This window comes from Panthera onca, chromosome D2 (genome assembly GCF_046562875.1).
Source record: "Panthera onca isolate mPanOnc1 chromosome D2, mPanOnc1 haplotype 2, whole genome shotgun sequence".
Lineage (NCBI taxonomy): Eukaryota > Metazoa > Chordata > Mammalia > Carnivora > Felidae > Panthera > Panthera onca.
In genome coordinates, this window is record NC_138349.1 from 27,476,769 (window position 1) to 27,502,017 (window position 25,249).

General features: G+C 38.6%; 1 protein-coding gene and 1 pseudogene across 2 annotated transcripts in view; one reads left to right on the forward strand and one right to left on the reverse strand.

Moving 5' to 3' along the window:
• ARMH3 (armadillo like helical domain containing 3) overlaps positions 1–25,249 on the forward strand; it is a 176,280-nt gene that overhangs the window by 71,986 nt on the left and 79,045 nt on the right. For both annotated transcript variants that reach the window (XM_060641678.2, XM_060641679.2), the window contains exon 23: positions 11,815–11,890. In XM_060641678.2, the coding sequence (XP_060497661.1) occupies positions 11,815–11,890 (76 nt within the window). The remainder of the gene's footprint in view (positions 1–11,814; positions 11,891–25,249) is intronic.
• Positions 23,985–24,165, reverse strand: LOC132684993 (cytochrome c oxidase assembly protein COX20, mitochondrial pseudogene; annotated as a pseudogene).

The window sequence follows — 25,249 nt, forward strand, 5'->3', positions numbered from 1 at the left end:
GCAGCCCTGTAGCCCTTATGTTTATGAGAGAGAGAGAGAGGGAGAGAGAATAGGGAGGCCTGTGGATTTAGTGACTGTTAGTGAGATGGGAGTGAAAGAGTGGGTGGAAATTGACAGCATAAATAGAAGAGCTTGAATCCCAAAGGAACATTGTGTGATTTGAGAAGGTACAGGATTTTAAAGAGTTTTAATGTACCTATGTATTTTTAGCATAACATACAAGAGGAAGTGGGCATTAGATAAAAATCGCTCTTGCAAACCTTTTGGTGATTGGCTCAATGAAAATTTACTCTGCGGCCATAGTAAATATAACTTATTTCTGAAAGAGGACTTGTATCCCTGTCAATTTGAGTGAAGAGTCTAGTCAGACCTACCTGGAGTTGGAAACGTTAGGAAAGTTTTCTATAGATTGCACAGAAGCAGAAAGCCCTTCGCTAAAGCTATTTAAAAAAAAACCCAAAAATCTAATTTACTAGCTTTATTAAGGTAGAATTGATATATAATAAACTGCACGTGTTGAAAGTATACAATATTTGATGAGTTTTGACATACATATATGTACCTGAAGCTATCACTACAATCAAGATAATGAACATATCTGGGGCACCTGGATGGCTCGGGCGGTTAAACGTCCAACTTTGGCTCAGGTCATGATCTTGCGGTTCATGAGTTTGAGCCCTGCATCGGGCCCTGTGCTGACAGCTCAGAGCCTGGAGCCTGCTTTATATTCTGTGTCTCCCTTTTTCTCTGCCCCTTCCCCTCTTGCACTCTATGTCTGTCTCTCTCTCAAAAAATAAATAAACATTAAAAAAAAAAAAGGAAAAAATAAGATAATGAACATATCTGTCATTTAACAAAAGTTTCCCTATATCCCTGTATGTCCCTCCTGCCACCTCTTACCACCCTTATCCCTTGCTTTCTGTCTCTGTGCAACCACCGATCTGCTTCCTGTCACTACAGATTGGTTTGCTTTATCCTTTTTGTTGAGACTATTTGTGAAAACTCTCATATCTTGAGAAAACTAGAGGGGATTTGGAACAAGTACTAGGAGAAAGAGTAGAAGCAAACAGTAGAAAAGAAGGATTGCCCAGGAGGAGCAAAATTTTTTGTAATATATTTTATTTTTTAGAGCAGTAGAGGAAAACTTTTGAGAGGTGTGTATAGCTTTGCTGTGATGTCTTTGGCAGTGGAAGTAAGGCCTTGTATCAGTAGGATGTTTTCAACTGCAAGTATCAAAAACTGACTTAAACTACCTTAAACAATAGGAAGATTATTTCACCTGGCAAGAATTCTAAGGAATGACAACTCCGGAAAGGTGTGATCCATTGCTCAGTGTTTGCAAGGACCAGGTGTTTTCTGTTTCTCCTCTCTTATTCTCAGAATAACAGCTTTAGCATCAGGTCAGTTCCCCTGAGGATAACAAGTTCCAGTTGTCGCATCAAGACACATGGTCTTTTTTTTTTTTTTTTTTTTTTTTAGGAGCTATTAAGTGTTCTATGAGAACCCTCTAGCAGACTTCCTATTGTCAAGTGTGCTCAGTGTTCCTTGTGGGGTTTGCATCCGCCCAGCTTTATCTATATCCTTGTTTTCAAGAATTTGGATTTTTCTGAGGGTGAAAAGCTGCCCCAGAGGTCTTAGCAACCATTAATAGATGAATAAAGATGTCTTTCAGTGAGGAAAGGAAGGAGAGTTGGAGTGGGGGAGATATTTTATAGAAGCCTGACATACCTACTCAGCTGGGCCATGTGCACAGTCAAATGAGGTAAGCCTTTGTAGCTACAGCAACAAGATAAGAGGAGATATCTGGGCATGCTCACATCTGACAAGGGAATTAAAATGTTAACCAGGTGAGCACAAATAGGAAAATGAGAAATTTCACTAAATGAAATACAACAAACAGAGCATGTTTCAGTGCTTTCCATTTTATGTAAAGTATGATGAAAAAACATTTAGTTTTTTAAGTCAGGTTTTTAAAGGTATACTTCCATATATAGTAAAATGCACCCTTTTTAATGTATAGTTCTGAGTTTTGACAACTGTGTGGAAGTATAATTATCACAAAAAAATGAAGATGTGAAAGAGTGTCATCATCCCAGAAAGTTCTCTTGTGCTCTTGTGAGGTCAGCTCCTTCAACTCATCCTAAACCTGTAGTAGCCACTAACCTGTTCCCTGACCCCAGAGTTTCGTGGGGTTTTTTGTTTTTTGTTTTTTTTTCATAGTTTTGCTCTTTCAAAAAAACCCCAAAGATGAGGTCATATAGTCTTTTGGGTCTGGCTTCTTTTACACAGTAATTCATTTGAAATTCATCTATGTTGATGCATGTATCAGTAGTTTATTCCTTTTTATCATAGAATAAATCCCATTGTAAGACTATGCCAGCTTGATTTATCCATTTCTAGGTTGAAGGACATTGAGAGGTTCCAGATTTTAGCGATTATGAATAAAGCTCCTGTAAACATTATTGTACAGGGTTTTATATGAACACAAGCTTTTATTTCACTTGGTGACATACCTCTGAATGGATTTTTGGCTATCATGGTTAAGTATATGTTTCTTTTTTTTTTTTTAAATGGGGTGCTCAACCCAGTTGGTTGGGCATCCTGACTTTTTTTTTTTTTTAATTTTTTAATGTTTATTTGTTTTTGAGAGAGAGACAGAGTGCAAGCAGGGGAGGGGCATAGAGAGGGAGACACAGAATCCGAAGCAGGCTCCAGACTCTGAGCTGTCAGCACAGAGCCCAACGCAGGGCTCGCTCACGAGCAGTGAGATCATGACCTGAGCTGAAGTTGGACGCTCCACCGACTGAGCCACCCAGGCCCCAAGTATATGTTTCTTATAAAGAAAACACCAAACTGTTTTCCAAAGAGATGACCTATTTTACATTCCCCTCAGCAATATGCAAGAGTTACAGTCATTCCATATCCTAATCAGTACTGGTTTGTCTGTTTGGTTGGTTATTTTTGGCTTCTTACAGGTGTGTGGCAATATCTCTTTATGGTTTTAATTTGCATTTCCCTAATGAATAATGAGGTTGATCATCTTCCCTGTTTCTTTTTGCCATATTCTTTAGTTTTGAAGACCTTTTGTCCATTTAAAAAAACATTGCATACCCATGTTCATAGCAGCACTAGTCACCATAGCCAAGAGATAAAAGCAACCCAGACATCCATTAGTGGATGAATGGATAAATAAAATGTGGCATATACATTTTATGGAATACTGTGCACCCTTAAAAAGGAAAGAAATCTGTTACATTCTACAGTGTGGATGAGCATTGAGAGCATCATGCTAAGTGAAACCAGCCAGTCACAAAAGGACAATACTGTATGGTCCCACTTATGTGAGATATCTAAGGTAGTCAAATTCATAGATACAGAAAGTAGAGGGGCACCTGGGTGGCTCATCTGACTTTGAGCCGGTTGAGCATCTGACTCTGGATCTAGGCTCAGGTCATGATCTCACGATTCGTGGGTTCAAGCCCCACATTGGGCTCTGTGCTGATGGCACAGAGCCTGCTTGAAATTCTTTCTCCCTCTCTCTACCCTTCTTCCTCCTCACGTTCTTTCTCTGTGTTTCAAAATAAATAAGTAAACTTGAAAAAAAAAAAAAGGAGAATGGTGGTTACCAAGGGATGGGGGGAGGGTGCAAAAGGAGTTGTTTAATAGGTATAGAGCTTCAGTTCTGCAAGATAAAAAGGTTCTGGAGACCTGTTTTTAACAATGTAAGTATACTTAACACTATTGAACAATACATTTAAAAATGGTTAAGATGGTAAGTTTTATGATATGTGTTTTCTTAACACACACACACACACATACACACACACACATACACACACACACACACACACACTGAACCCTAGAGTTTATTTGGATTCTAATTTTTCCTCTAATGTCCCTTTTGCATTCCAGGATTCCATCCATGTTACATTTAGTCCTAATGTCTCTTTAGTCTCTTCTTGTCTGATAGTTTCTTGGTGTTTCCTTGTTTTTCATGACCTTGACAGTTTTGAGGAGAATCTTCCTCAGTTTAGGTTTGTCTCATGATTTACTCAGGGTTAGACTGGGGTTCTAGGTTTTGAGGAAGAATGCCACAAAGTCAGAGTGGTCTTTTCATTACATTTGGGTGTATATTATCAACATGACTTATCACTGGTGATATTAACCTTTATCACTTGGTTAGGGTAGTGTTTGCAAAGTTTCTCTGGTGCATAGTTGTGGTTTTTCCTCCCTTTCCGTACTCTTTTCTTCGGAAGCAAGTCAGTAAATGCAGTTAGCACTAAAGTTGGTATTAGCTGTGGGGAGGTTAAGCTCCACCTCCTTGAGGGGAGAGAGGATCTCCATAAATTATTTAGAGTTCTTTAAAAAAAAAAAAAAAATTAATGTTTTTTTATTTTTGAGAGAGGGAGAGAGTACAAGTGGGGGAGGGGTAGAGAGAGAGGGAGACCCAGAATCTGAAGCAGGCTCCAGGCTCTGAGCTGTCAGCACAGAACCCGAGGCCAGGCTCAAACTTGTGAACCATGAGATTGTGACCTGGGCCGAAGTCGAATGCTTAACCGACTCAGCCACCTAGGCGCCCCTAGAGTTCTTCTCTAAGGAGAATTGGTTGTTTTTTTATTTTTGAGATGTGAGATTTCTTTGTATATTTTGCCTACTAGTCCTTTATCACTTATATGGGTTTTATTTATTTATTAAAAAAAATTTTATATATAATTTATTGTCAAGTTAGTTAACATACATTGTATGTATACAATGTGCTCTTGCCTTCAGGAGTACATTCCCATGATTCATCACTTGCATAAAACACCCAGTGCTCATCCCAACAAGTGCCCTCCTCAGTGCCTATCACCCATTTGCCCTGCCCCCCCCCCCCCACTCCCTTCCACCCTCGGTTTGTTCTCTGTATTTAAAAGTCTCCTATGGTTTGCATCCCTCTCTGTTTGTAACTATATATTTTTTTTTCTTTCCCTTCCCCCATGGTCTTTGTTAAGTTTCTCGACTTCTGCATATGAGGGAAAACATATGATATCTGTCTTTCTCTGGCTGAATTATTTCACTTAGCATAATACCCTCCAGTTCCATCCACATTGCAAATGGCAAGATTTCATTCTTTTTCATTGCCAAGTAGTATTCCTCTGTGTGTGTGTGTGTGTGTGTGTGTGTGTGTGTGTGTGTGTGTGTTTGTGTATCACATCTCCTTATTCATTTACCAGTTGCTGGACGCTTGGTCTCTTTCCATAATTTGACTATTGTTGATAGTGCTGCTGTAAACCTTGGGGTATATGTGCCCCTTTGAATTAGCACTCCTGTATCCTTTGGATAAATTCCTATTAGTGCTATTGCTGGGTCATAGGGTAATTCAATCTTTAATTTTTTGAGGAACCTCCACACTGTTTTCCAGAGTGGCTGTACCAGTTGCATTCCCACCAGCAATGCAAGAGGGTTTCCCTTTCTTCATATCCTTGCCAATATCTGTTGTTCCTGAGTTGTTAATTTTAGCCACTCTGACTGGTATGAGGTGGTATCTCAATGTAGTTTTGATGTATATTTCCCTGATGATGAGCGGTGTTGAGCATCTTTTCATGTGTCCGTTAGCCATTTGGATGTCTTCTTTGGAAGAATTTCTATTCATATCTTCTGCCCATTTCTTCACTGGATTATTCATTTTTCAGGTGTTGAGTTTGGTAAGTTCTTTATAGATTTTTGATACTAACCCTTTATCAGATATGTCATTTGCAAATATCTTCTTCCATTCTGTCGGTTGCCTTTTAGTTTTGTTGACTGTTTCCTTTGCTGTGCAGAAGCTTTTTATCTTGATGAGGTCCCAATAGTTCATTTTTGCTTTTATTTCCCTTGCTTTTGGAAACCTGTCAAGTAAGAAATTGCTGCAGCTGAGGTCAAAGAAGTTTTTGCCTTTTTTCTCCTCTAGGATTTTGATGGCTTCCTTTCTTACGTTTAGGTCTTTCATCCATTTTGAGTTTATTTTTGTGTATGATGTAAGAAAGTGGTCCAGGTTCATTTTTCTGCTTGTCCAGTTTTCCCAATACCTTTTGGTGAAGAGATTGTCTTTTTTCCATTGGATATTCTTTCCTGCTTTGTCAAAGATTAGTTGGCCATATGTTTGTAGGTCCATTTCTGGGTTCCCTATTCTGTTATATTGATCTATCTATCTGTTTTTGTGCCAGTACCATACTGTCTTGATGATTACAGCTTTGTAGTACAGCTTGAAGTCTGGAATTGTGATGCTTCCAGATTGTGTTTTCTTTTCCAGGACTGCTTTGGCTATTTGGCGTCTTTTCTGGTTCCGTACAAATTTTAGGATTGTTTGTTCTAGCTCTGTGAAGAATGCTGGTGTTATTTTGATAGGGATTTCATTGAATATGTATCTTGCTTTGGGTAGTATCAACATTTTAGCAATATTTGTTCTTCCAATCAGTACTGCCTATATTTTCTTTTAGGAGTTTTATGGTTTTGGGTGTTCCATTTTGGTCTTTAATCCATTTTGAGTTTATTGTGTGTGGTGTAAGGAAATAGTCCAGTTTCTTTTTCTTTCTTTCTTTCTTTCTTTCTTTCTTTCTTTCTTTCTTTCTTTCCTTCACATTTAGCTATCTAGTTTTCCCAACACCGTTTATTAAAGAGACTGTCTCTTCTCCATTGTATATTTTGCCTCCATTGTCATAGATTAATTGACCATATAGATGTGAATTTATTTCTGAGTTCTCTACTCTGTTCCATTGATCTGTGTCTCTGTTTTGTGCTAGTACCATGCTGTTTTGGTCACTGTAGCTTTGTAGTAAAAGTTGAAATCTGGGGGGCAGGATACCTCCAGGTTTGCTCTTCTTTCTCAAGATTGCTTTGGCTATTCAGGGTCTTTAGTGGTTCCATACAAATTTTATGATTATTTGTTCTATTTCTGTGAAAAATGCTGTTGGTATTTGGATAGGGATTGCATTGAATCTGTAGATGGCTTTGGGTAGTATGGACATTTTAATAGATTTAATTCTTCCAGTCCATGAGCATGGTATATCTTTCCATTTATTTGTGTCCTCTTAAGTTTCTTTCATCAGTGTCTTAGAGTTCTTAGAGTACAGGTCTTTTACCTCCTAAGTTAAATTTATTCCTAGGTATTTTATTCTTTTTGATGCAGTTGTAAATGAGATTGTTTTCTTAATTTCTATTTCTGATTGTTAGTTATTAGTGTATGAAAACACAGCATATTTCTGTATATTAATTTTGTATCTTGCTACTGTACTGAACTTATTTATTGGTTCTAGTAGTTTTTTGGTGGAGTCTTTAGTGTTTCTGTATATAGTATCATGTCTGCAAATAGTGATAGCTTTACTTCTTCCTTCCCAATTTAGATGCCTCTTCTGTATTTTTTAAATATGCCATTAATCTCAGTAATCTTAGTTCATTTTTTCCAGTGTAGTTTGCATTCCAGAAGGTTTATTTCTTCCTTAAAAGTTCTATTTGGACTTCTTTTTAATATGTCCATTTCTTTCCTCATTGTATTTGTATTTTCCTCAATCTTCCTGAGAATATGGAGCATATTTACAATAGTTGTTTTAATGTCCTTTTCTGCTAATTCTGCTATTTTTCTTCCTGTTTAGATCTATTTCTGTTAACTGATTTTTCTCCTTTTGGTTTATGTTTTTCTGTTTCTTTGAATGCCCGGTCATTTTAAAATTGGATTTTGAACATTGTGATTTTAATGTTATGAGTGCTAGATTTTGTGACATATTTTTATATAATGTTAACCTTTGTTTTAGAATGGGCTTGTTTTCGCCTGGGTGGCTCAGTCGGTTGAGCGTCTGACTTCGGCTCGGGTCATGATCTCGCGGTGTGTGAGTTCGAGCCCCGCGTCCGGCTCTGTGCTGACAGCTCAGAGCCTGGAGCCTGTTTCGGATTCTGTGTCTCCCTCTCTCTGACCCTCCCCCGTTCATGCTCTGTCTCTCTCTGTCTCAAAAATAAATAAACGTTAAAAAAAAAAAAATTTAGAATGGGCTTGTTTTGGGGCGCCTGAATGGCTCAGTCAGTTAAGCGTGTGACCTCAGCTCAGGTCATGATCTCGTGGTTCATGGGTTTGAGGCCCTGCGTCGGCCTCTGCGCTGACATCTTGGAGCCTGGAGCTTGCTTCAGATTCTGTGTCTCCCTCTTTCTCTTGACCCTCCCCCACTCACGCTCTGTTTCTCTCCATCTCTCAAAAATGAATAAACGTTAAAAAAAAATTTAGAGTGGGGTTGCGTTATGTGGAATCAGTTTTATCCTTTTAGGTTTGCATTTAAGGGTTGTCAGGGGAGGTTGAGAGCAATCTTTCATATGGACTAATTTGGCTCCATTACTAATGCAGTACTCATCTGTAGATTCTGTCTGACAACCCATGTATGAGTGGTGGTAAGACAAATTATTTTATTTGTGAAATTGAGCTTTACAATTTCTTTTTCTTTCCACTCGTTCTTTGTGCCCAGCCTTGAGTATTTTCCTCTTCCATGTATGCGGATCAATACTCAGTTAAAGGTGTAAGAGGACCCTTCTGTAGACCTCCAGAGCTCTCTGTCAAACTCCCTCTTCTATAGTACTCTCACCCACAAATTCTAGGTGTCTTGGCCTCTCCAAATGTTGATCTCTATGTCCTCAGCTTGGCATGACTTATGGATTCTGTTTAGGTTCCTCCTCCCTGCCCCACAGGCTAGAAAACTTCTCCATGCAGGAAGCTGGGGTAATAGTGGGGCTCACCTTGTTGTTGTTTTTTTTTTTTTTCTTCAGGGATCACAGTTCTGTATGCCTGTTGTCCAGTGTCTGGTGATTGTTGTTTCATATATTTCATCTACTGTTCTGTTATTTAAGGTAGGAGGGTAGATTATGTCTTGTTCTCCTGTCATGCTGGAAGAGGAAGGCTCACTGAAACATTTTTGATAAAGGCACACACTTAATATTCCTATGATAATTTTCTGCAGTGAAGTCCACTGAATAGGAAGGCCCTCCACAGGAGCTGCTCTGAACCGTGAATGAATGATACCATATTTTGAATTTTTTTTTTTATTAAAAAAGATTATTACAAATACTTAAGAAAAAGCAAGATGGAAAAACTAAAAACTTTTACAATCTCTTTTTTCTACTACTACCATTGTTTTCATAGTTACATATTAGCCTACATGTATGCATAGTTTTACATAGTTGTAATCATGTTATCCTTCTATTTTATGTTTTTTAAAACTATATGTCATAAAATACTTTCCTTCTTTTGTAATTCTCTTAAGTCTTTCTCTCTTTTTTTTGTATAGTGTGGGTTTAGTTTATTTATTCTTTTCATGGAAATTATGGTTGTTTCCAGTTTTTACTATTACTTAACGTCTCTTTTTAAAATGGCTGTGTAATATGTTATTTTTGTGAACCATAATTTACAACATAAATGATTACCTTAGCTTGAGGCTTTTAGGGCATTTTGAAATAATTTTGTGTTTAAATTTGGTAACCTAGAAAAGAATATAAAAGCCTATGGCATTTCCAAAGGAAATGCATTGATGATGTCATCTGGCGCTTGTTCACTAAGGAACAGAGCTGACAGAATGTTACAGAGAAATAATCCGTGTACAGAGTTAAATACCTCTCTGAAATAAAGAGCGGAGGATTCAGCTCAGTTCCATATATGTTTTGGTCCCCACCATCAGAGAATCTATGATCTAGTAGAGGACCTCGTGAAAAACAAAGCTATCTCATTAGTTCCACAGTTGAGTTGGAAAAGATACGTCTGACTTGCTGAAACAGTTGTGTTCATTACATGAATAAATTTGCATGTACACTGGGTGAAACTGGATTTCAGACTGAGGAGCTTTAACTTGGAACTATACCAACTTCCCCTGCACTAAATCTTGTAAATTAGAAAATCAGTGTTCTGATAATATGTTTTATTAAGGCTTCCATATTCTCTTTCATAAAATTGCATGAATTTATAAAAATGAGCTATTGCTGGAACAGATGCAGAGCAGCAAGATGAGTTTCCTTTCCCTGCTACCGCCATAGGCCTTCCCTCCGATAGAGCTGCTGCTCTCCTTGCTGGAATCTTGGGCAGGAGTAGGTAGTGATGGTACTCAGGGGTCAAGTTCCTGTGCTGGGGCGCCTGGGTGGCTCAGTTGGTTGAGCATCTGACCAGCTCAGGTCATGATCTCATGATTCGTGAGTTTGAGCCCTGCATCAGTCTTGCTGAAGCACACAGTCTGCTTTGGATCTTCTGTCCCCCCTTCTCTGCCCCTTCCCCACTTGTGCTCTCTCTCTCAAAAATAAGTAAATCTTTAAAAAAAAACACACAAAGTTCCTGGGCAAATTGATTACATATTTCTTAATGTTTGTTAGGCTCCTCTTTCCTTCTTTTGGGAAAATCTCAGATATATTCATTCATTTGTTTGGGAAGCAGTTTATTTAAATAATAATAGCTAATACTTATAACATTTACTATGTGCCAGGCACTGATCTAAGGCTTTATATATATTAACTTATTTAATTTTCACAATAGTCCTTCCCTGTAAGTATTGCTATAATTGTCTCATAAATGGTAGGGGCTGGAACTGGACTTTTGACAGTTAGCTTCAGGGTTAATACTCATAACCACTCACTATACACACATGCCCTAGAGTCATACCCTCCAGGTTTGAACTCTAGCTTGGTTACATACAAGTGAATGTACTTAGATCAATTGGCTCCTCTGAGTCTCCGTTTTCCTCATCTCTTTGCTATATTGCATAGAACCTAAGTTGGTTCACTTCTTGACACATAGTAAACCTTAGCTCTTATTAGCTATTCCTTCATTAAACACATGTACGTGGAGTGCCCACCATGTGCTTGCTCTTTCAAGGTGCAGTTGTGCTGGTTTGTCTCTTTTCTAAAATTATATCAGTACTGTACTGTATGGTCCTGAAGTTCAGCATGATAGAGGATGTTCTATATTTCCATCGTCTTTCCTCCTATTGGTAAGTGTGGAAAAGAGATAGAATCTGGTCAGAAAGGGAAGAATATTCCTGTTGATTCATGTTGCAGGTCACACAGTTAAATCAGAAGAGCTAAGACCGGTTACGTCTTTTTTTTTTTTTTTTAATTTTTTTTTTTGAAGGTTTATTTATTTTTGAGAGAGAGAGAGAGAGAGAGAGAGCGCATGAGCAGTGGAGGGTCAGAGAGAGTTCTGGCTCCAGGCTCTGAGCTGTCAACACAGAGCCCAACGCGGGGCTTGAACTCCTGAACGGTGAGATCATGACCTGAGCTGAAGTCAGACACTTAACCAACTGAGCCACCCAGGCGCCCCAAACAGGTTACTCCTTGATTGAAACATGACCATCCTCTATCTAGCAAGATTATTTGTTCTGTTTGACCCAGCTTAGACCTTTGGGAGAAAGATATGTATGGAGCAGGAGGGGATACTTAATCAGCCAGCCACTTCCACTGAATCAGCCCCAGCAAATACGGAAATGGTAACTGTGGCAGCCAGGTTAGCCTCATATTACCACCTCAGTGTATATTTGAAACGAATGTAAAAGCCAAGTATGGAAACCTGTTAGTAGGGAGTAGATGGAGGGGAACCCAGTGTAGAAGAGGAGTATTTTGATAGAAAGTGAAAAAAATTTAGAGAAGAAAAAATCCTGGTGAAGATAGTTGAGAATAAGCCCTTATATTTTTCTCTGAGATGAGGATGTTTTAATCAGAACCTTGGTATAGGCTCCGTTTGGTTATTCTAATAGTATTCTTCTGAGATGTGTCTTTATCCCTCATATTTGTATTTTGTACCAGGAATCTGACAGATCTTTGTTCTTTTCTTCCTTACAGTTCTGAGGCTTTCTACCAATGCAGGCCAATGGAAAGAAGCAGCTAGCAAGGTGACGCATGCATTGGTTAATATCAGGTAAGGAATGAGAATTTACCCCTCTCAGAGCTCCTTGGCTCATCTTGAGGTTTATTGTACCTTTCTGAGTGGAGTGTGTTGAACACCACTGCTATTTTAAACCCTGATGCCTGTAGGAGTGGAAGAAATGTCGTACTTGATCAAGAAAAGTAGGAATGCGTGAGACTTTCATATTGTCATATTGAAATAGCTCACAGTGCTGTACTATGAATTTTCTTACCAAGAGACGGTTGCAAGCCCTTTTCAAACATCGCTGTTGCCAAAGTGTTTTCTGTGTATAGGCCATTTTCTCTGAAAAATTTTTTCTGCCATCCTCCGTGAGTTCAGTGAATGACTCATGGGGATCTGGAACTTTGACGTTTTGCTTTACATGGCTCTTTCTATTTGTGGTAAACAGAGGCAAATGGAGCTCATGGGGCTAAGTTATTTTAGTTTCCTTATGAAACAGCAAGGCAATTACAGAGTGCTATATGTATTGGATGAAGTTGATTCAGGCATGGAGTTTGGTTTAGGGTCTTGAGGAAATACCACATACTCATAGGAGTGAGCTGTTTGTAAATGGAGAGAATGTGCTTTCAGTTTCATGAAATCTCAAGCTCACTTTCCTTACATTCCTCACTCCCTTTGTGCCTATCATTTCCCATTTTCTCAACATTTATTAAATTTTTCTTGCAAACAATTGAAAAATTAACACTGAGTAGAAGAGGCAAACCCAACAGATGGGGAAACTTGATTTAGCTCCAGATGTAAGCCTTGCCAGACATTCCCAGCAATAGTAATGCACGTCTACAACTTGGTATAAATTCTTATATGTGACAGAGCTGGGATTTAGTGTTTATTTCTGTATCTTTCTTTTCTATTCTTTTTTCCTCTCTCTCTCTTTCCCTTTTTTAAAGGTAAAATGTCCCTTAGTGATTTACAGCAGTATTTGGCACATCTGGGAACAAAAGGAAAAGTGTGAAATGTGTGTGTTGGGAGAGCTGGAATGAGGGGGCATGGGGGTGAGATGTGCTAACAAGATTGCACTGAAGGTTGATCTGCCTTACCTGACCCCAGAGACATTTTGCCGCAAGCACAGTTTTATAAATCTCACAAATGCATATCCGTACCTAGCAAATAAACCAGATACTGTAGTGAGGGCTTATGATAAATGTGATTTTCTATAAGAATCAGGAATTACAAACTGCCTTCTCCCAAATATCCCTTTGTGACCCAAGGGCAGTATGACAAATGTGGGTGTTTGAAAGAAGCTCCAGATTCTGGGCTAGAGTATGAAGTTCATACCAGTATAATTTATGTTGTGTTTATTTATTCATGTATTTACTTAGGCTTTCCAGGCAGCTCCTTTTCATCTGGGACCTGTTTCCTTGATCACATTCCTTTATGCTTGCTTTATCTTCTACATTGTTGCTTTGCCTTTCAGTGGCTTCTGGCTTGGCCACTGTCCTTATTCTTCCCAAGGGCCGTCAAATAGCTGATTGAAGCTTTTGGCCTGTGCTTTTCTGAATAGCCCAGAAAGCATTGGGCTGAACTTTGAGCAGATGCCTATAACCATGACCTCTTTCTTTTCTTTGCAAGTGTCTGTCAGGCCTATACCTTGACTTTCATTCCTCACGTTTCTTTGATGAACTTGCTGCAGAGAATAGTTACATCATTTTCACTGTTGCTAATGAATTACACTTGGGAGTATATGTCAGAAGTATCAAGGATCCAGTCAGTTTTCTCAAGAGAATACAGGAAAAATGCGTTTGGATGTCACTTATCACTAAGGCCAGATTAGGGCAAAATACCGGTGATGCTAAGCCAGCTAAAGTTTACTTTTTTTTCTTTCTGACATTTATTTTCACTTACCAAGTGCTAAACTTTGTGCTCTTTTATATACTGTCTTCTTCTTTGATATTCAAACTCTAAAGAGTATATTACAAACTTTTAAAAATATACTTTTTCCAGTGAGGAAACTGAGTCTCAAAGATATGGTGAATTGCAGAAAGTCCCACGGTTGTTATTTGGCAAAGCTGAGAATCATAGGTCCTTTAACTCCCAAGTCCAGGACTCAGGGCTCTTTCTTCTGGAAGTTCTTTATGTTTAAGAAATCTCTGCACCCAACTTGGGGCTCGATCTCCCAATCCTGAGATCAAGAGCCATACACTCCACCAACAGAGCCGGCCTGGCGCTCCAGGGCTCTTTTTTCTGTATGGTAATGGTCCTATAGAGTTGCCATGGAGGTAAACAGAAAACTCAGTATGATGTATTGAAAGGAGCATGGAAATTTGAATTAGAGAAACTGGATTTAAAATTTTTGTGGCTACCACTTAATGTGTGACCTTGAGCAAGTTATTTATCTTCTCTGGACCTCTTTCTACTATCTGTAAAATGGAGGTCACGTTTCACAGGGAAATAGTTGTGAGAATTATATAATGTATGTGAGAGCACTTTATCAACTCTTAAGATACTGGCCATTTCACTTAGCATAATATATTTAAGATTCTTCTCCGTTGTAGCAAGTGTCAGAATTTCCTTCCTTTTTAAGGCTGAATAATATTCCCATTGCATGTATATGCCATATTTTGTTTATCCATTCATCCACCGATGAAATCCCAAGTGGGTTGCTTCCACCTTTTAGTTGTTTGTACATGGGTGTACAGTCTCTCCAGTCCCTGCTTTCACTTCTTCTGGGCATATATCTAGGGGTGGATCGTGATAATTCTGTGTTTAATTTTTTGAGGAATTGCATACTGTTTTTAGGTCTAGCATTTTGAGCCTTCCTTAGAATGTTTCCTAAGTATGTCTTCATTTGTCTCTTGTATAAAAAATTAAGATGTTAACAACCTTAAAATATGTTTTGCTTTTTTTTTTTGTGGGCAGACTTTTTTTTGAGTTTATTATTATTATTTTTTAATGTTTATTTTTTACAGAGAGAGAGAGTGAGACAGAGCATGAGTGGGGGAGGGGCAGAGAGACAGGGAGACTCAGAATTGGAAGCAGGCTCCAGGCTCTGAGCTGTCAGCACAGAGCCCAATCTGGGGCTCGAACTCACAGACTGCGAGATCATGACCTGAGCCGAAGTCAGACTCTTAACCGACTGAGCCACCCAGGCGCCCCTTAAGTTTATTTTTTTAAGAGAGAGCATGTGCATGGACGTCCGCATGCAAGTGAGGGAGGGGCAGAGAGAGAGGGAGAAAGAATCCCAAGCAGGCTCTGTGCTATCAGCACGGAGCCCAACACGTGTCAGAAAATTGGCCCCTTGGGTCTCCCAGGGATACTGTGGGATGTTTAACTATTGGCCACCAAGTTTATTATCAAGGGTATATAAAGGCTCAGCAGTAAAACTCTGATAGTGTGCAACATTTACTTCTGTTGTCATAAAGATTGTTTGTGCTGATCCCACACCTGGAAGGGATTTCTAAGGAAGAGTGAATGAACTCTTAGCCACCTCTCCTATAGTATGTACTTTGATAACCAGGGGAAGGGTTTGGGCTGCATGTGAAATTTTCAGACATCTAACAGTTGAGAGGGTCTCAAACAGGTTTGGCGGTTGATGACCACTACAAGTTATGTCTTTGAGATCTTCTGGAATGCAATACATCTAACAGCAACACTAACATAGTATCTTACCAGCAGGTGAAAAGCAAGGCTGCAGACTTTTCTGTTCTTTGGAGTTTAGATTGTGACAGTGAAAATTAAAAGTGCCTCCACATGCTTGGAGGCCTAAATTTGCTCAAGTGTCAGTCTGTTTGCTTTTCACTTGTCTTTCGTGGCTTAGTCATGCTAGTTCTTTAATTGTCAGAGTTATTTGTGTTTAAACAATTTGTCTCTCTCTTCCTGTTTGATCCTTCAGAGAGATTCTTAAAATGCAGCTGCTTAGAAACTGCTATTTTTTGAATTGAATTATAGTTGACATACAATGTTATATCAGTTTCAGGTATACGACATAGTGATTTGACAGTTCTGTTCATGGTGCGGGGCTCACCATGATAAGTGTAGTTACCATCTGTTACCATACAAAGCTATTATAGTATTATTGATTGTATTGCCTGTGCTGTACTTTTCATCCTCGTGACTTACTTATTTTATAACTGGACATTTATACCTCTTAATCTCCTTCACCTATACCATCAATCCCCCAACCCCACCCATCTGGCAACCACCAGTGTGTTGTCTGTATTTATTAGTCTATTTTTGTTTATTTGCTTTTTGGTTTTGTTTTTTAGATTTCATATGGAAGTGAAATCATATGGTATTTGTCTTTCTCTGACTTATTTCACTTAGCATAATATCCTCTAGGTTCATCTATGTTGTTGCCAATGACAAGATTTCATTCTTTTTTATGGCTGAGTAATATTCCATTGTGTGAGAGTGTATTTGTATATATACCACAAATTTATCCCTTTATCTCTTGAAGGACACTTGGGTTGCTTCTGTATCTTGGCCAACGTAAATAATGCTTCAGGAAACATAGGAGTGCATATATCTTTTCAAATTAGTATTTTTGAGAAACTACTGATTTTATTAGAACACCTGAGGTCATTAACATACAGAGCCCTGTGTTTGTTCCTTTCCATGGGCAGGTTGTTCTTTGCTTTGCCTCAAGAAAATAAAATATTATTGCTCCATCTTTAAAATACCACTTTGAAAAGAAAATCCACTTTGTATAATTGTTACTTCAAATGCCTTCACGCATCAGCTGGGCCACAAAGGAAAAATACTCTGAGGGGCCACGTACAGGACTGGAAGGAAGGCATTTGGGAAGTTCTGCTTGGAGACACCTATGCTAAATATTTCCTGCCACCACTTAGCAGATTACCCCAGTGAGGTCATATACTTTAGGATGAGGTCTGCTGACTATTAACCTAATTAGCCAAAAGAGAAAAAGAAAAATGTGAGACTAAAATCTGACCTTCATCTAACCAACCTTCAAGGTAAGTAATTTGAAGCCCTTTAATGAATCTATTCAAGTTAACATCTTAATGCTTTTCACTTAATTAGCATTTTATTAGCACCAAGTTCACAATCCTATTCTCTGGTTGCTCACAGAAATAGTGGCTGAATCACTGCAAATAGGTTTTTCTTCTCATCTGTAATTTTCTTAAGGTGGATAAAGTTTTAACTCTATGATTAATATATTAAATTTTTCTTTTATTTGGAATGCATTAACCTAAAGTTTAGTTTTTCTTTGACGATGACCTTTTATCCATTAGGCTTCCAGGACTGGCAAGAATGACTTTTTAATTTTTTTTTTTTAATGTTTATTTATTTTTGAGACAGAGACAGATAGAGCATGAATGGGGGAGGGTCAGAGAGAGAGGGAGACACAGAATCCGAAGCAGGCTCCAGGCTCTGAGCTGTCATCACAGAGCCCAATGCTGGGCTCGAACTCAAGAACCGTGAGATCATGACCTGAACTGAAGTCGGAGGCTCAACCGACTGAGCCACCCAGGCACCCCAAGAATGACTTCTTAGATATTACTGTGGTTAGTAACAAGCTTGGGGTTTGGAATGAGAATTTATTGCATTTCTTTGTAAGTCTCATAATTGTTCACCTTGTGAGTTTGCCTCTAGTCCCTCTGTTTGCTCCATGATCTTTTTGTTTCAATGCTGAAGCGGTCCTCCCCCTACTTCCTGCTTATGTGCTTATGTAGCTGTTTTCCTTCACCCTAAAAAATGTTCCCTCCAAAAAAAAAAAAAAAAAGAGGAGGAGGAGGAAAGCTTTAAATGTACACTCTGCTAGGGAGGCTAGAGAACAAGAATAGCTCTCAGCAGTCTCTAGATAGGGGGGTTCATTGAGCATAACACCCTTTGGAGCAGGCTGCATATAGAATTCTGAATGTCATGGGAAAAAAGCCCTCAGGCAGTAATCAGGGAGAGCACATTCACTGTTGATGTCCAGAGTTAGGGTTGGAAAGGGAATGTAAGGTCTCGCTCAGCCAGGCAGAGTCCCCCCAAATCCTCTTGCCCATGACCCTGTTTGAGCTACAGAATTTGCCTTAGTCACAGTTCTTTTATCAGAAAGGGTACCGGTGAGTTGAGAGGACACAAAGCACTTCAGCTGAAGGATGCATCTTAGTCTAATGAAAAGTATATACGGACCGAAGCAATCAAATGATAGGAGCAGAGGCACTGGGCTGATGACTCTTGAGTAGCAAGAAGTACATGAAAATAAGCTTCTAGTCCAGTTGTCTGCTCAGAAGTGGCAGACAGGCAGGCTTACATTATCCCCTGGGTTAGAATTTATCAGTAATGACCTTTCTTGTGTTAATCAGACCCTGCTGATCCCCCATTACAGAGAATGAAAAGCATTATGCAGATTAAAACAAAGCACCAAAATGAGGCTGCTATAATATCGTTTCCCCAGTGACTGGGAGTATTACATATTATTCTAATAGTTGCTGTTCCCTAATCTCTTAAGACTACAGCTAGAAATAAAAAACCCAACACTGAATCCCATGTGGTTAATCATCTGTTTTGCCCTAACTTGGTTTGTATTGCCAAGTGAGGTTTTTTGCATTAGGTCATAGCTGGGCTTGGTGAACTGCAGTGCAGTCAGGAAGTCTTCGTTGAGCAGATTCACATATTTGTAACGAAATATTAAGATTATTATTTGGGGCTGCTGTGATTTTAGGTAAGTGCGACTTTAGTGTATCAAACCCCTCCTTACCTCAATCTGAAATTTTTTGGGGTCTTTTTCCACTTTGCCTTTTTAAAGGAAAATTTCAAGAAAATATACCTAACATAAAATTTACCATTTTAACTATTTTTAAGCCTACGTTTCTGTGGCATTAAGCCCACATTGTTGTGCAACTATCACTATGAGCCATCTCTTTCATATTCTTCAATTGAAACTGAAACAGTGACTCGTTCCCTCCTCCCCTCAGCCCCTGGCAGTCACCATTCTGCTTCCTGTGCCTATGAGTTTGACTACCATAGGAACTTTATATAAGAGAAATTAAGCAATATTTGCGCTTTTATAACCAACTTATTTTACTTAGCATAATGTCCTCAAGGTTCTGTGTTGTGTCATGTATCAGAATATGCTTTTTTCCTTTTTTTTCTTAAGTTATCTCTGTACTCAATGTGGGCCTCAAACTCAAAACCCTAAGACCAAGAGTCACATGCTCCACTGACTGAGCCAGCCAGGAGCTCCTCCTTCCTATTTTTTTTAAAGACTGAATAATATTCCATTGTATGTATACCACATTTTATTTACCCACTTATCCATCGATGCACCCTTTGCTTCTACTCTTTGGCCATTGTGAATAATGCTTTTATGAACATTGGTGTACAATTATTTGAGAACCTGCTTTTTCTTCTTCTTTTAGTGTTTAGGTTTATTTTATTGTTTTTAAAGTTTATTTGCTTATTTTGAAAGAGAGAGCAGGGGAGGGGCAGAGAGAGAGAGAATCCCAAGCAGGTTCCATGCTGTCAGCACAGAGCTTTACACAGGGCTTGAACTCACAAACTGTGAGACCATGAAATCAAGAGTCCGAGGCTTTAACTGACTAAGCCTACCAGGTGCCCTAGCTTTTTCTTGTTTTCTTCTACCCAGAAGTAGAATTGCTGATCTATGGTAATTTAATTTTGGGGGGATCACCATAACGCTTTTCTACAGTAGCTGCACCATTTTACATTCCCACCAACAATGCCTAAGGGTTCCAATTTCTCCATATCATCGCCAACCCTTATTATTTTCTATTATTATTATTATTTTTAATATTTATTGGGTCACCTGGGTGGCTTAGCCCGTTAGACATCTGACCCTTGATCTCATCTTGGCTCAGGCCATGATCTCATGGTTCATGGGTTTGGGCCCCACTTTAGGCTCTAAGCTGGCAGTGGATCCTGATTGGGTTCTGTCACTCCCTCTCTCTGCCCCTCCCCCTCTTGTGTGCGTGTGTGCTCTCTCTCTCTCTCTCTCTCTCTTTCAGAATAAATCAACTTTAAAAAAAAATTGATTTATTTTGTGAGAGAGTGTGCATGTGCACACATGCACCCATGCACACACATGTTGGGGGAGGGGTAGAGAGGGGGGAGAGGGAGAGTGGGTGAGTGAACAAGGGAGCATGAAATGGGGAGGGACAGAGGGAGAGGAGACTTGTCAGTCTGTCCCCTGCTGTGGGGCCCATTGTGGGGCTGAATCCCACAAATCCTGAGATCATGACCTGAGCTGAAATCAAGAGTTGAATGCTTAATCAACTGAGCAATGCAGATGCTCGTGTATTTTTTTTTTAACGTTTGTTTGTTTTTGAGAGAGAGAGAGAGAGAGAGACAGAGAGACAGAGAGACAGAGAGACAGAGACTGAGTGTAAGTAGGCAAGGGGCAGAGAGAGAGGGAGACACAGAATCCAAAGCAGGCTCCAGGCTCTGAGCTGTCAGCATAGATCCCGACGCTGGGCTCAAACACACAAACTGTGGGATCATGACCTGAGCTGAAGTCAAGGCTTAATCGACTGAGCCACCCAGGAACCCTGGCCCTCTATTTTTTGATAATAGCTTTCCTAATGGATGTGAAGTAGTATTGAATTGCAGTTTTGGCTTGCATTTCCCTAATGAGTAGTAGTATTGGTTATCTTTACATGTGCTTATAGGCTATTTGTCTATCTTCTTTGGAGAAATGTCTATTCCTATCCTTTACCAATTTTTAAATTGGGTTGTTTGGGTTTTTTGTTGTTGAGTTTTAGGAATTCTTTATATATTCTGGATACCAATCTCTTGTGAGGTATGTGGTTTGCAAATATTTTTTTCCCATGGATTGCCTTTTCATTCTGTTGATCATGTCCTTTGATACACAAAAGTTTTTAATTTTGATGAAGTCCAGCTGATCATTTTTTTCTTTTGTTGACCATGCTTTTGGTGTTATATCCAAGCAATCATAGCTAATTCAAGTCCTGCAGCTTTCCCATGTTTCCTTCTAAGACTTTTATAGTTTTAGCTGTTACATTTAGGTCTTTGATACATTTTGAGGGAAGTTTTGTATATGGTGCAAGGTAAGGGTCCAACTTCATTTTTTTGCATGTGGGTATGGAGTCTACCCAGCACCCACTTTGCTTTTTTGATATAACACAGTTATGATTTCTTAATTTGAATCAGGCTGAATTAACTTGTAAGCACAGAAATGGAGACTCCACATTTTTTTCTGTATGCATCTATTGTGTTTTGTGTTTTAGGTTTGCTCATTCCTCTGCTTGTTTAGAGATGGCATAACATAGTGATTAAGAGCAGGGTCTCTTAAGAGTTAAGTTGTCTGAGTTTGAGTCTAAGCTCTACCACTTACTTTGGACAAATTCTTTAACCACTCTTTGCTTTTCCTCATGGAATGGGGGTCATTGTTGAGATGATTAAATGACAATATATGTAAAGTACTTGGAATAGTGCCTAGCATACCATCAGTGCTATATAAGTGTCCATTGTTATCATCTTCTTAAAAAGAAGATGATGCACCTTGTTCTTGCACCATGTTCTTAAGGTACAAGTCTGGAGGTCTTACCAACCTTGGTTCTAATGATCTGCATGGGACTTCATTCTAGACAAGCAACCCCCTTCCATATCCAACTGTATTCAGTTCTCTTGGCTTTACTCATGTGGACTTAGAAGGGACCAGAAATATAGAATGATACCATTTACAACCTGACATCAGGGGCCCCATTGGAACTTAGGTTGTCAGTCTGTATCTTGGCATCATCATTGGGAAAATAGTTTGGACAGGGAGAGTTTGTGTTTTCCCTCACTTCTAGCCCTTTGAGGAGATATTTGACCAAGAAACTTTGTCTTTACTATTTTAACACTTCCTTCTTCCCATTAATGTGGTTAAAGAGAATGTGCCCAAAAGGAATATGCTTATAACTGCAAAGATACGAATCAATGTGTTCTAATGTCTGATTGGAGGGATTACAGATATTTTAATTTTTTCTTACATTTTAATTTATTAAAAACATTTGGCTGTGGATTTTTTTTTTAGATGCCCTTTATTTGTAAGTTGACAAAATTCCCTTCTATTCCTAGTTTATTGAGTGGTTGTTTTTTTGTTTTTTTGTTTTTTTTTTTGTCATAAAAAGGTATTGGGTTTTGTCAGATGCTTTTTCTGTGTCTATTGAGATGATTTGTTTCTTATTCTATTGATACAACTATATACGTTGATTTTCACATGTTAAACCAGCCTTGCATTCCTGGGATAAAGTCCACTTGGTTAAGATGTATAATTCTTTTTATATGTTGCTGGATTCAGATTGCTAGTATTTGCTGCAGATTTTTGTACCCACATTCGTCAGAGAGATTGTTCTGTAGTTCTCTTTCCTTGTGGTCTTTGTCTGGTTTTGACACCAGGGTAATGGTGGCCTCATAGAATGAGTTGGGGAAATGGTCCCTCTCTTCAGTTTTTTTTAGAAGACTTTAAAGGAGTTAGAGATTCTTTAAATCTTTGGTATAGTTCATCCATGAAGCCATCAGAGCCTGGACTTATATTCACAGGTAGTTTTTTAAAAATAGTAATTAAATCTTTTTGCTTGTTTTATAGGTATGTTCAGATTGCCTGTTTCTTTTTGAGTTAGTTTCAATAATTTTGGGTTTTTTTCTTGTTTTTTGAAAAATATTTTAATGTTTATTTATTGATTTTGAGAGAGAGAGAGAAAGAGTTGAGTAAGAGAGGGGCAGAGAGAGAATCCCGTGCAGATTCTGCAGTGTCAGCACAGAGCCCAATGTGGGTTTCAAACTCACAAACTGTGACATCATGACCTGAGCGGAAATCAAGAGTCAGTTCTTTAACCGACTGAGCCACCCAGGCGCCCCTAGTTTCCGTATTTGTGTCTTCCTAAGAATTTGTCCATTTCATCTAAGTTGTCTAATTTATTGGCATACAGTTGTTTATAATGGTACTTTATAATACTTTAGTGTTTCTGTAAGGTGAGTAGTAATATTCTTTCATTTCTGATTCTAGGAATTTGAATTTCTTCTCTTTTATCAGTCTAAAAGGTTTGTCACTTTTGTTGATCTTTTCAAAGAACCAGCTTTTGGTTTTATTGGTTTTCTTTTTTGTTTTTCTATTCCTTATTTCATTAATTTCTACTCTTTATTATTTTCTTCCTTCTGCTTATTTTAGGCTTAAACGTCATAAAAAAAAAAAAACCCTCAATGTTACATTAGTTTCAGGTGTACAATATAATGATTGACAAGTCTATACAACACGTCTATATGTTATGCTCAATAAATTTTACATGGTAGAAATAATATAGGGTGGGGATGCCTGGGTAGCTCAGTTGGTTAAGCATCTGACTCTTGATTTCAGCTTGGGTTATGAACTCAGGGTCATAGGATTGAGCTCCCCATTGACCTCTGTGCTGAGTGTGGAGCCTGCTTGAGACTCTCTCTCTCCATCCCTCTCTGCCCTTCCCTCATGCTCTCTCTCTCTCTCTCAAAATAAATAAATTAAAAAAAAATAATACAAGGTATATTCTCTGACCACAATAGAATGAAATTAAAAATCAACAACAAAAAGAAATTTGATCAGAGAATATATCTTGTATTATTTCTGTCATTTAAAATTTTTGAGGTTTATTTTATGGCCTAGCATATTATCTATCCTAGAAAATGTTCCATATGTCCTTGAGGAAAATATCTATTCTGCTGTTGAGGAAAATATCTATTCTGCTATTCTTTTCTAGATGTCTGTTAGGTTTAACTGATTTTTAGTGGTGGTCAAGTTTTCTGTTTCTTTGTTGATCTTCTGCCTAGTTGTTCTAGCCATTATTAAGGAATGGGTATTAAAGTCTCCCAATTTCTATTAGGTTTTTATTTTATTTTATTTATAACTAACACATAACATTATTTACTTCACTGAAAGCCTTATGGTACATACCAGGTTTAATAGAATTGACCTCAGTTTTGTTCACACTGACTCCAGTGAGTTGTATTTGGGTTTTCTATGCTGAGACTACTTGATTTCTGCTGTTGCTGTTGGTTTGTTTTCTTTCAGGATCAAGGTGGGTACTTTCATATAAAATCTTATTTTTAGTTCCTTCTCTGGCAGTTCTTTTCTTGATTTTTAGCCTTGCATAATTATACTTAAAATGGAACCAGCTTCCTAAAGCCACCAAGATAAATCTTCCTACTCCAACATCACATGATCTTCTAATTCTACTAAAATGCCCAAGGCCAGCCACAGAAGATCCTAATGAACCATACAATATTGAATCCCATGCACAGGGAATGTTTTCCACATCTAAAATTCCTAGGAGCTTAAAGGGCTTCTGCTTTGCTGGTTTGCCAGGCAGTGGTGTGGCGGCCATGGGCTCTAGTACCCAATTTTTATTGTTGAATTGCCTCAGCTTTTATTTCTGTCGTGACATACCTTTTTCATTCTTTTACTTTCAACCTATTTGTATCTTTGAATCTAAAATGTGTCTCTGGTGGATAGCATATAGTTGGATCTTGTTTACTTTAGTCTGACAGTCTCTGCCTTTTGATTGGGTTATTTATTCCACTCACATTTAGTGTTGTTGTTGATATAATTGAACTATGTCTGCCATTTCATTTCTAGTTTGCTGTGTGTTTCATGAATTTGTGTTCCTCTGTACCTTTATTTTTATTTTTTTAAATGTTTGTTTATATTTGGGGGAGAGAGAGAGTGAGAGTGTGAGTGGGGGAGGGGCAGAGAGAGAGGGAGACACAGAATCTGAATCAGGCTCCAGGCTCTGAGCTGTCAGCTGTCAGCACAGAGCCTGACGCAGGACTCCAGCTCACGAGCTGTAAGATCATGACCAGAGGCCAAAGTCCAGCGCTTAACTGACTGAGCCACCCAGGTGCCCCAACTTCTTTTTTTTTAATTAAAAAAAACTTTTATTTTAGAGAGAGCATGAGTGGGGGAGGGGCAGGGGGGGAGAGAGAGAGAGAGAGAGAAAGAGAGAGAGAGAGAAAGAGAGAGAGAAAGAGAGAATTCTAAGCAGGTTCCATCCCATGGCCCTAGTATGACCTGAGCCAAAATTAAGAGTTGGACACTCAACAAACTGAGCCACCCAGGTGCCTTTTCTCTGCACCTTCTTAACTGCCTTCTTTTGCATTAAGTAAATATTTTTCAATGTAGCACTTTGATTTCTTTAATGATTTTTTTTCACTGTTTCTTTTAGTTACTTCGTTAGTGGTTGCTGTAGGGTTTACCATATACATAAACATCTTAACTTATTGGAATCACAAATTGTTTAGATTATACTAAATTCCAGTGAGATACAGAAACATAACTCTTCTGTAGCTCTAAATAACATACACATGCAACACTCACTTCAGTGAACTTTATTTGCCAAAAGCACACTAAAAAGGAGAATTTCATGTATTTCCTGAGAAAGTAAGGATGCATTAGAAACAGGACCCTAATTT